Source organism: Fistularia commersonii, chromosome 31 (genome assembly GCF_037954325.1).
Source record: "Fistularia commersonii isolate RoL2024-O1a breed Wild chromosome 31, RoL_Fcom_v1.0, whole genome shotgun sequence".
Taxonomy (NCBI): domain Eukaryota; kingdom Metazoa; phylum Chordata; class Actinopteri; order Syngnathiformes; family Fistulariidae; genus Fistularia; species Fistularia commersonii.
This window is the reverse complement of record NC_141314.1, coordinates 9,999,783-10,010,878: the sequence shown is the minus strand read 5'-3', so window position 1 is coordinate 10,010,878 and position 11,096 is coordinate 9,999,783. Positions and strand designations below refer to the sequence as shown.

General features: G+C 47.8%; 2 protein-coding genes across 3 annotated transcripts in view; both read right to left on the bottom strand.

Moving 5' to 3' along the window:
- Positions 1-1,733: 1,733 nt before the first annotated feature.
- gpr151 (G protein-coupled receptor 151) lies at positions 1,734-3,519 on the bottom strand. Its single transcript, XM_086178893.1, has one exon. It carries the CDS (start codon positions 3,394-3,396, stop codon positions 2,122-2,124), a length of 1,275 nt encoding a protein of 424 aa, XP_086035019.1. The 5' UTR covers positions 3,397-3,519; the 3' UTR covers positions 1,734-2,121.
- A 532-nt stretch (positions 3,520-4,051) lies between these two features.
- ppp2r2ba (protein phosphatase 2, regulatory subunit B, beta a) overlaps positions 4,052-11,096 on the bottom strand; it is a 40,290-nt gene continuing 33,245 nt past the window's right edge. For both annotated transcript variants that reach the window (XM_086139356.1, XM_086139357.1), the window contains exons 7-10: positions 9,798-9,967; positions 9,144-9,235; positions 7,204-7,327; positions 4,052-5,977 (exon numbers count right to left, since the gene is read on the bottom strand). In XM_086139356.1, coding sequence (XP_085995482.1) covers positions 5,822-5,977; positions 7,204-7,327; positions 9,144-9,235; positions 9,798-9,967 — 542 coding nt within the window. In that variant the 3' untranslated portion in view covers positions 4,052-5,821. The remainder of the gene's footprint in view (positions 5,978-7,203; positions 7,328-9,143; positions 9,236-9,797; positions 9,968-11,096) is intronic.

The window sequence follows — 11,096 nt, the reverse complement described above, 5'->3', positions numbered from 1 at the left end:
TAAGAATAAGAATAAGAAGAAGAACATCTTTATTAATCCCGAAGGAAATTGCAGTGCCAGAGTTACAGAAAATATAACAGTAATAAATAATAAAAGAAAGGCATTTTTTAAATGTTCTTAAGTACAAATCGATCAAATGTGAGCCAAGATGTGGCACTTTAGGTCACCTCTGGACACCCAGTCCCTCACAAACTGAGCCGCGTGGCAGCTTCTCTTTCGCCAATAGAGTTTGTGGAAATATTTATTGTATTATTATATACACCACAACCTTCGACAAGCTGTGTCATGTTGTGATACAATTATTATCGGAAAATAAAACGTAGAGAAAATCTGTGAGGTGAGGCAGACCATTCTGTGCCTCACCTGAAGACGGCATAAGTGAGTTGGCAGGAGCTGTATCCTGCTGTCCTCCTTCTATAAGCAATGGGGCATAATATATATAAAATACATTAAAGAAAACAAGGAGGATTTTTATGACAAAGTAGCTTTTCGTGGAGAAGTCTATGTGTGTGAACTGCATACAGAAATGAAGAAGAAAAGACCACAAATTGTTTGCGATTTTAAAAAAACAAATAGATGATATATAGGGAATATGAAACTTTTTTGAGTTCTTATAATTGTAAATATCATTCCGGCCGGGTAGCTCACCGCACGCCACTGCCTCACGGAATACTGGGCCACCCCGCAAACAAAGATTGATGCATTCACTGCGGAATAATCACCAAAAAATACAAATACATCCCTCTTGTTTGTCACGACAGGTGCATAATTTGTAATTGACAGCGCGTGCGTTTGAAATGGTTGAAGGCACAGACTGATGGTAGACGGGGATTTAAACTGATTCCAGATTCCACTGCAGGTTCTCCATCAGAAAACACTGTCCGGAGTCCAGAAATCCAGAAGCGAGAGGAGAACTCAGCTTCAGGTGAGGAGTGAGAGCATCTACAACCGTCCATCATCGGGTGAAAGGTCACCGTCTGCTCCCGTGAAGGTAAAACACCTTTCGTCCTCATTTCATGGTCACGTTGCCGTGGCGATAGAGCTTCTCAGCCCCTTCCTGTGCCTGTTGTGTTTACACCAGATGTTGCCACGAGGTCCTCGCTGTCCATCCGACCCCCTCGATCAGCGCTAAAACACCGATGACACGGGATGGTCTTCATGAGGTCACCGGTAACCTTGTCTCTCTCGCTTAATCCCGACATTGTTGATATTCCACTTAGCTGAGTCTCCCACGCCGGCTTCTACCTACGTGTTGCTGTGACTGAGGTGCGGCAGAAGGTCGACGTAAATAATTAATAATCATAAAATGTCAGGAGGAAAAGCGGGAGAAAAAGGAGGCGTTCGGTGAAGGCGGGCTCCAACCGCTTACTGAATGCCGTTTGCGGTAAATTCACGTGATTCCAGGGCGTTTCGCCCGAGAAGGTGCCGGCGCCCGTCGGGTTTCCTCCCCCGGCGCCTTTTCTCCTTTCAGCCTGGAGGTTCTGACCTATCAGGTGTGATCGGGTCGATACGGTTCACTTCATTGAAATGGCACCATCGGAGTTCAGAGGGAGGCCCTTTGCTCTAATTAGAGACCTCAGCGGCATTAATGAATGCCCTTATGGAAATATATTTAATGACCCCGGGGTCGGCGGGGGGCCACCCGCTGCCGCCTGATCTAAGGAGTGTGTGTGTGTGTGTGTGTGTGTGTGTCACACTGACTGACAGGACGGTTGAATGACAACGAAGAGAGGATTTTTTTTTAAATCAGCCTTTATTCGGGGAAGAGAGTGTGTTTGTGTGTGTGTGTGTGTGTGTGTGTGTGTGTGTGTGTGTGTGTGTGTGTGTGTGTGTCTAAATACAAAACACCTTCACAAGTTTAGTGTTCGGGTTTTAAGTTAAGACTTTTTCTTGCACAGATTCATCTCTAAATATCAAGAAATCCGCTACGTTCATGCACCACAGCGTGATAAATTCTATCCGGTCACAAAGATTCACCGACACCAGATATATAATGCGATCGTACACGCGCACACACACACACACACACCGACGTACTGCTGATCCACGCCACCTCTATCACAGATGCACAGAATAACCACGCGGAGTCGGACGGCCTGCGGAGCGAAGGTCAGGAGAAGGTCACTTCTGGTCGTTTCCCTGGCGCTCCCACGGCACGGGGTCGTCTTCCTCCGCCTGCGAGCCCGTCTCCCTCTCCTGCCAGAACTGCTCCACGTCCGGCAGCACCGTCCCGTCCTTGAGGCTCGTCGAGTCCGTGTCTTTTCCCCTCCCTTTTCCCGGCTCCTGCTGCGGCTGGGAGCGCGCCACCTTCTCCCACCTCGGCATGCCCGAGGTCTCGGGTCGCGGGCGCGGCGACTGCAGGCTGGTGGGGTTGTGAGGTCTGGGCTTGGGTTTGGGCGGCGGCTGCTTGCGCAGGGTGAGCCGCCTCCACAGCCCGCGGTAGCCCTCCCTGAACTCCTCGGAGAGGGAGAGCACGATGAGAGGGTTGACGAGCGACAGCGAGAAGGTGAGCAGCCGGGCGGAGAGCGTGAGAAGAAGAGGCGGGGACGTCAGAGCTTCGGTTTCTCTCTCCGCTAAATGTCGCTCCCAAACCCAGACGACCCACTGGGGCAGCCAGAGGGTGGCCATGGCTACGGTCAAGCCGAAGAGCATCAGCGTGAGCTTCCTGGATCGGATCTGGGTGCGAAGATTCTGGGTTTTGCTGGAGCGGCGCTGGCACCGGCCGTACGCCTTCCAGAAGTAGATGAGGGCGAAGCTGAGGGGAGCGCAGTAGACCCCCAGGGGGTACGCTTTGACGTACACCGTCATGAAGTCCCGCGCCTCCGGGGGAGCCGCCAGCAAGCACTGCAGCCCGTGGATCCCCCGCTGCAGGGTCGCGAAGAGCCAGTGCGGGACGGCGACCACGCAGGCCGCCAGCCAGATGAAGAGCAGCACCACCAGGATGGAGCCCACGTGGATGCTCACCTGCTTGGTGGGGTTGGACACGTAGCGGTAGCAGGTTTTGGCCATCACCGCCACCGTGAAGCTCTTCGCCGCCATGCAGGACTGGAGGAACCAGTCGGCCGATTTGCACACGGCCGAGCCCAGCGTCCAGCCGGCCTTGGAGTAGGAGGCGGCTCGGAAAGGCACGGAGAAGGCCAGCACCAGCCCGTCGGCAAACATCAGGTTGAAGATGAGGGAGTTGATCAGAGAAAGCTTGCCCTTGTGGGCGCCGGAAATCAAGATGAACATGGCGGTGAGGTTGCAAGCGACGCCCAGGACGCAGATGACGCCCAGGAACGCCGGCACCAGGACCCTCAGCTCCCCGGGGCTCAGGTGATGGAAGGCGCCGTCTCTGAACGTCCACAGCAAGGAGCTGTTCACCACCGTGGCGTTGTTCCCGCTCGCTCTGTCCATCTCTTCCGGGGGGGGACGGCGACAACAGATGTGAGTAGATTTCCGAAAAAAAAAAAAATTCAAGTTCTGTTGAGGCTAGAAATACTTTCTGGATCTAGACGCCGTCTAGAGGTGGCGGACCACAGAGGAGCTCCTGTCTGTCTCTGGATTCACGCCCGAGAAGCGGCGATGCGGCTTCTATGCCGGGTTATAAAGATGTGCTTTGATTGACAGCTGGTGTCCCCAGTTGACAAAATGTGCGAGGAATGGAGCCCCGCGGAGCCAATTAGAGCAGAGCGCCACGCAGCAAAGACCGGGGGTTCTAATCACGACCGAATTGGGTTTTAAATTACCATTTTCTTCGGTATTAACGTCCCCGCAGTTAAAAGAGTCCTAATCATAAAACACAGAATGGGTTTTTGGAGCGAGAGGCAAACTTGAACCATCCATTTTTGCACTTAAATTGAAATGTTAAGATAAGTATAAGCCGTCAGAGTTGAAAAATCACCTATTATTTGAATTAAACATCAACTACTGGCAAAAGTAACGAGGCCGCTTTCCCCCTTTTTTTTTCGCTGCAATTCGGGTTTCGGCCGCTAGAGGGCGCTCTTCCGCCGGTGAGGAACCGCTGAACGAAGAAGGACGAGATGATCGAGTCACAACACAAATCACGGGGTTTGAACTTGCACATCTTTATTGTTTTTATTCAAAGAAAGTCCAGTAAGCATAAAGACTGCATGGTAATTCATTGCATTTCAATACATTCTGAACTATAAAAGTTTGTGTGTGTGTGTCTGTGTGTGTGTGTTTCAATTAGAAGTGTCACAAAGGAAGTTGTTTAGAAGACATTACTTTTTAAAGGAATCACACTTATTAATTCCCTGATTTCACATTTAGACCTTTCAATGCTGACCTCGGGGTGGGGTTGAAGGGGGCGGGTGACCGAACACAAACAAGGAGAACTCCCCGGAGCTTGTCGTTCTTTATTTAGTGTTGTCCTGCGAGATGTAGATTTTAAACTCCAAACGCGTCCGAACCGAACCGTCCCAACGCCGCGCCCGGGAGAAACTACGTGCGGGCTTTCGTCTGCTTGAGTTTAACACCCATCTCGCTCGGATGCAAAGCTCCTCGGAGCCCGGGACGAGGGATGGAAGAGGGTTATCACAATTTCTTGTGCCTTTAAAAAGGAAAAGGAAAGTCACAAATCGGTATTTTATATGCAGCGTTATTTGGGTAACTCCTGTGTGGAGTTTGCACGTTCTCCGCCGTGTCTGCGTGGGTTCCCCGGGTTCCTCCTACAGTCCAAAAGCCTGCAGGAGGTCCAGTGGAGACCCTACATTGCCCAGATGGGTGAATGGTTGTAGGTCTGCAATGAATGAATGCGTATTCAAATAAATACATATGTATGAAATCCGTGTCAGGACGTCCTTTTCGGATTACCGACTTTTTACTATTTTCGGCATCGATTCTGAAAAAGAGAATTCCACCTTGAATTTGTTTCTAAGAAAAGTTGCAGGGCGGCCGAGCGTGAAAGCAGACGGGCCTTCTTCTTCTTCTTTCTTTCTTTCTTTCTTTCTTCCGGACACACGGCATTTTGATTGAACTGTGACTTTTTTTCTTTTTTTTTTTAAACGGGTTGTTTATAGAAAGGAAAAGACAAGGAAAAGAAATTCCTAAGTTATCACATGGTTTTGAAACATTCACACCCCTGCCTTGTATTCAGTCCTTACGTCAGACCCCGGCATACCAAAAGAAGGCACCACAGCTTCTAAACAGATTCAGTGACGGAGGGGGAGGGGGGCGATTAAACAACGGCGGTAAATAAAACCACCGGCACGGCCCCGCGGGGTCGGAGGGGAGGGGGCTTCCTTCACCTTACACACTACGGCGGTCTCGGCAGCGAGACGAAAAAACAAAAAAAAAAACGAAATAAAAACCGGAGAGAGTCTGCCGCAGGCGGAGGCAACGCTCAGTCTCTGGGGTCAGAGTGTAACAGTCCTTCACTTCTGCAGAGACCCTGCAGCGGCCGAGGCGATTAGCCGAAAGGGGTGGGACGCTGTTGCTACGCGGCGATGCGCTACCATCATGTAAGCTAGATTTGTCCGTGTGCTCTACTTTTTGTCCAGTGTGTTGGGCGGCTACATCTTGCTTCTGGAGTAGCGGCCCTCTTGTTGCATGAATGCACCGGATTCCCTCCAGGCGGACGCCGGCCTCGAGACAAATAAGACAAACGATCGAAGAGCGGAGTTCCTTCCAGACCTCCGAGGACCCGTCCCCAACCCCGAACCCCGTCGCCCCAAAAATCCAGTTTTCGTGGTGTTCCTCTGTAGAGCAGTGCAATTCAAGATCACAAGGAGAGGAGGAGGAGGAGGAGTTCTTCTGACTGTCCGCCGGCCTTCCTCTCCCTGCAGCCGCGCCCGTGTTGGGTCGAGGGTCGGCCCGCCCTTTAGTTGACCTTGTCTTGGAAGATGTAGAGGTTGTTGGTGGCCGCCACGGCGATGATGTTCTCGTGCGGGTGCCACGTGGTGTGGAGGATCTTTTTGCTAAAGTCCAAGCTGTCCACGCTGATCTCGTCCTTTCTGCGTTTCCCGCCCACGCACACCTGGGAGACAGCGGGGAGGGCGGAAGATCAGGGAAATCAGGGATTATCGTTTTTTTTTTAATCACATCAGGTCGACATTTGCACCCCTTATACGTCCCCACGGTCTCCTAAGGAGGATTAGAACCAGAAAAACCTTATTTGTCCCCAAGGGGCAATTGGGGGCACATGGGGTAGCAGCATCAATATTGTCGACACTAAGAATAAAAAAAAATATATATATATATTTATTTAAATATTTAAATATTTAAATATATATATAAATATATATATTTTTAATATATATTTATATATAAAAAATTATATATAGAGATATATATGTATGTATATATCTATATATATGAATAAATAAATAAAATTAAAAAAAGGAAAAATAATAAAAAACAAAAAAATTAAAAAGCAGAAAAACAAAATTTATATATGTATATATATATATATATATATATATATATAAATTTTGTATGTATATTTGTATGTATGTATATATATATATATATACACATACACATATAATTCTCTTATATATATGAATAAACTACTGTACAAAATTGTGCAAATTATAAGTATGATTGCTCTGCATTTATATGATATATCATATTTATAGAACATATATTCTCCTATATGTTCAGGTTCATGGACTGAACACTGCAGTCCTCATCACCATGGTGATCTTAGAGCTCTCTGGAATATAAGGCTCATCTGCAAAAAACAAAAATCACTGAAAAATTTGGACGTGTTCCCCGTGGGCGGGGACTCCACGGGGGCTGCAGCTGCAGCCGGACCGCAGGAGGCCGGATCAGAGTAACGCCAGTGGCCTCCTCGCACAAATTAGGAACTCCAACACGGATAAAAAGTCTGCACGGGTGATGGAAATAGTACAATAAACGGTTAAATAGGCTGCGGAGAGAAACAGATCTACGTGATTTATTTCCTCATCATCAGGTACTAGTCTTGTCATTTTGTCTCCTGTGATATTATCATATCGCGACCAATTTTTCAATCATTTTGAAGAAACCGGTAAGCGCCGGTTTGCTAGCATCATTGCTTATTTTATTTTTAAACCACCCGTTTAAGAACAGCGGGTTGAAACTAACCCAACGGGTTTCCATTTTTAGACGCTAAGCCTGCGGTTAAGTTTCTTAAGGATCAGGAACGGACATGGAGGGCTTTGTGAACGTGTGTGTGTGTGTGTGTGTGTGTGTGTGTGTGTGTGTTTGTGTGTGAGGTACCTTGCGGGGTTTAAGGATGGCTCTGGGTTTGCTGTTCTCCCGCGACGCCTCCAGCGTCACATCGCGCTTGGTGTTACGGTCAAACATTCTGAAGAAGTTGTTGTATGAACCCGTCATGATGACGCTGGGGAGAAGAAGAGGGGAAGGTCACTGTGATGGAGGGACGAATACAACATACAACATACATACAACATATGATGTGCACGTGAAGAAGTGAGGAATGATATGGAGATCATATTTATATAGATATGGAGAGTCCAATCGCGGAGCCGCCCGATCCATTTCCAGATCTGATAATTCTGCGTTGAGTCTCCTCACATAATAATAACAACAACAACAACAATAATAATAAATGATTTTTTTTCCACTTTTCACTTATTTACCTTTTTTTCTACATATGTATCTATCTATTCTTCTAGATGTTATTTCTATTTTTTTTTTTCCATATTTTTTTCTGTCTTATATCTCTAACACAGAGATGCTACTATTGTTTTTTTAAGGTTGTTTTTGTCTGTTTTTGATTCCACTGAACCTGGCAGCGGCTGGCTCTAAATTTCATTGCACTCTGTGTAATAACAGTAAAAGTCATTGCAGGATAGGTGCAATAATAAGTGTTTTTTTTTTTGTTGTTTTTTTTTTTTATTGAATTTACATCCTGCTATCCCCTCTCCTCATTTATACAGCATATTGATGGAAAGCGATCTAGAAATGTATTTCTTCTAGTTTATGTATGGGTGGCTGTCTTTACATGAAGGTAAAGGCTTTGGTTGGGTTCAATTACATGATATTCACTGTTGTAGGTGGACAATATACTGTTATTTCCAAACTATAAGCTGCTCCTTTTTTCGGCTAAACACAGCTAAATATGGATATTTTTTGGCTAACGAGCTTCACGCCGCGAAAACATTTATCCTCGTCCCATTGGACCGATGAAATGAGCGGGAAAATTCTGAAGAAACACTGAAGAAGACGATTTTAACAGTTTTAGTGCACAGCAGGAAGACCGAGAGTAGGACAAAGCGGAGATAGAAAATGGATGCATGGATGGGCTTTTCCTTGTGTTATTTATTATTAATATAATAAAATTATGAATTATTCATCAGCCTTGTTAAAGACACTGTTCGGAAAAATGCATTTCCAGTACGTATTTGTGGATGTTACCAGTATGGATTTGATTAACAATTTAAAAAAGTTTTAGTGTAAATATTTCATGTTACAACATGGACACCTGTGGACTATTAGACAAGTGCGGGCTATATATGTACACATAGATTTGTTTATTTTCAGTGCGGCTTCTATTCAGGTGCGCTCAATAGTCTGGAAAATACAGTATTCGGATCTTTTCAGGAACCAATGACTGCCACAATAAAGTCCAGTAAAAATGTGGATTTAAATTTTTTCAAAATCTAAATTACGTAAGCTGATGGAGATGGGAAGTGACTGGGAGCACAGCTGCTTTATCCCTGGCTTCCCTCTGGTAAATAGCCCTTTTCACAAACATACTAAAAATGGTCTGATTCAGATCATGGCAGAAGTCTGGACTCAAAGGATGGATGGATGGATGGATGGATGGATGGATGGATGGATGGATGGATGGATGGATGGATGGATGGATGGATGGGCAGATGGGCAGATGGATGGATGGACGGACGGATGGTTGAATGGATGGATGGGCAGATGAATGATGTACGGATGGGTAGATGGATGGACGGATGGGCAGATGGATGGATGGATGGATGGATGGATGGATGGATGGATGGATGGACGGACGGAGGGGCAGATGGATGGATGGATGGACGGATGGTTGAATGGATGGATGGGCAGATGAATGGATGTACGGATGGGTAGATGGATGGACGGATGGGCAGATGGATGGATGGATGGTTGTATGGGCGGATGGATGGATGGATGGAGGTATGGACGGATGGCTGGCCTCTCACCTGTCTGACCCATTCCATACACACTCGAACTTGTCGAAGATGCAGTCGTTCTCGTACAGTGAGCAAAGTTTGCCCCGTAGATAGTCGTGGACCTGGCCAAAAAAAAACCAAAAAGGTTAAAACAATTTGTCTGAACTCACTGATAAATCCCATTCCCCGGTTTTCTTGTCATATAAAGCTTGTCACGTTGCCTTTCAGCGGACAGCTACGCACGCATAAGCTGCGTCGCCATATGTCCTACTTCTTCTAATCCCCCGCAGACCTGCTGACCTATACCGAGGTGACGGGCAGCAGGTGGAGACGGAGCAAATTCGCGACAGGGAATCCCCGGGGCTTCGCCGGCGGCCTTATCAATCACGCCGTGGCCGCGAGAAGCTTCCCCGTCGATCGTACGGCGAGGATCTGACCCCCCGCGACCTCTCGGTGGGAGGTTTTGCCCTTCAAGCGCGCGTCGGCAGAAGCCGCTATCTGTCTTCTTACGGGATGTCGGCCGCTAAGCTGCCCCAGGGCTAATTACTAAAAATGACATGGCTGCAGTTTGGCAGGGTGACACTGAAACAGGATTAGATGGCGTGATTAGACCCGAATCAATACATCCCAACGTTAAATAATATTTTTGACGGATGAGAATCGTCCGCAACGTGGCCGGCTCACCTGGTACGTCTCCAGCGGTTTGTTCTCCATCTGAAGGTCCCACACCTTGACAGTGAGGTAGTCCCTTGTCATCAAGAAGCGGCCGTTGTGGCTGAACTTCACGTCCGAGATGGACGAGATGATCTCGGAGAAGAAGGAACGGGTCGAGGGATCCTCCGGCTCCTCGAAATCTGCAAAAAAAGAGATTTCCTCTCATCGGGCGAACAATGAGAGCCTAACAATAGCCGGATGCGAGGCTTTGCTGCAGCAGCTGCATCTCCTGGCGGGGTTATTTGCCGGCGTGCTTAGGGAGATGGCCACGGGTCAACGCGCCGGGTAAATATTGGTTATGATTCATATTGATTTTGGCAGCTGCTGATCTTTGCGCCGTGGAGGAAAGCCAAGAATTCCATCGTTACCTGTCAAGTTATTGTTGCGCGGTGCCCTTCCTCCTCCTCCTCCCAGAAAAAAAAAAAAACCCAAATCCCTACACCTACCCCCTGTCGGCGTCGGCCGGGAGAAAAGGTTGGAATAGAATAGTATCATCGGGGTGTCTAACAAGGAGATGCTGCATGAGGGATGAAGAAACAAGGAGGGGAGGAATGGGGAAGAAAAACAAATCAATGTCAAAGTGCCGGGCCCATTTGATCCCCGCTGGATTGTGTGTGTGTGTGTGAATCTTTGTATTTGCTGGTGAGTGAAAATGTGTGTGTGTGTGTGTGTGTGCACCCCTGCCCTCCCTCTTGTTCCACTCCAGGGGTGTATAATAGGGTCCCTTGGGAGTTGGCGGGGGGCCCGTTTGGTCCCGGCCCTTTCTGTCCCGGGGCTCAGCGATTTGGCAATCTCCCTTCCATCCCTGCATCCATCACTTTGCTGCGCCTTCGTCCATCCATCCCTCCATCCCTCCATCCCTCCATCCCTCCATCCCTCCTCCTCCGAACACTGATTAATTCTAGCGGCGCCGGATTTATAGGTGTGTGGGGAGTTTGTGCTATTTATGCGGGAGGGGGAGCAAGTTTCCGATCGAAGGAGGTTGTGTGTGTGTGTGTGTGTGTGTGTGTTCATGTAGTGCCTGCATTAAAAGACCTGTCATGGCGCTATGGAGAGCATCTGCCCGCTGTGTGTGTGTGTGTCTCCCACTGCACGCACCTGCTGATCTGGAACAGGGTCCGCACAAGCCAGCTGTGAAGTAATACATCGCGTTTTCTTTCCCTCCCAAATCCTACAAAATGCTTTATTATTTAACCCTCACACACCCCTGTGTATTCCTCCAGGCCATGTTAGCACACACCCCGGTGAACACATCAATATGTCTGAGGA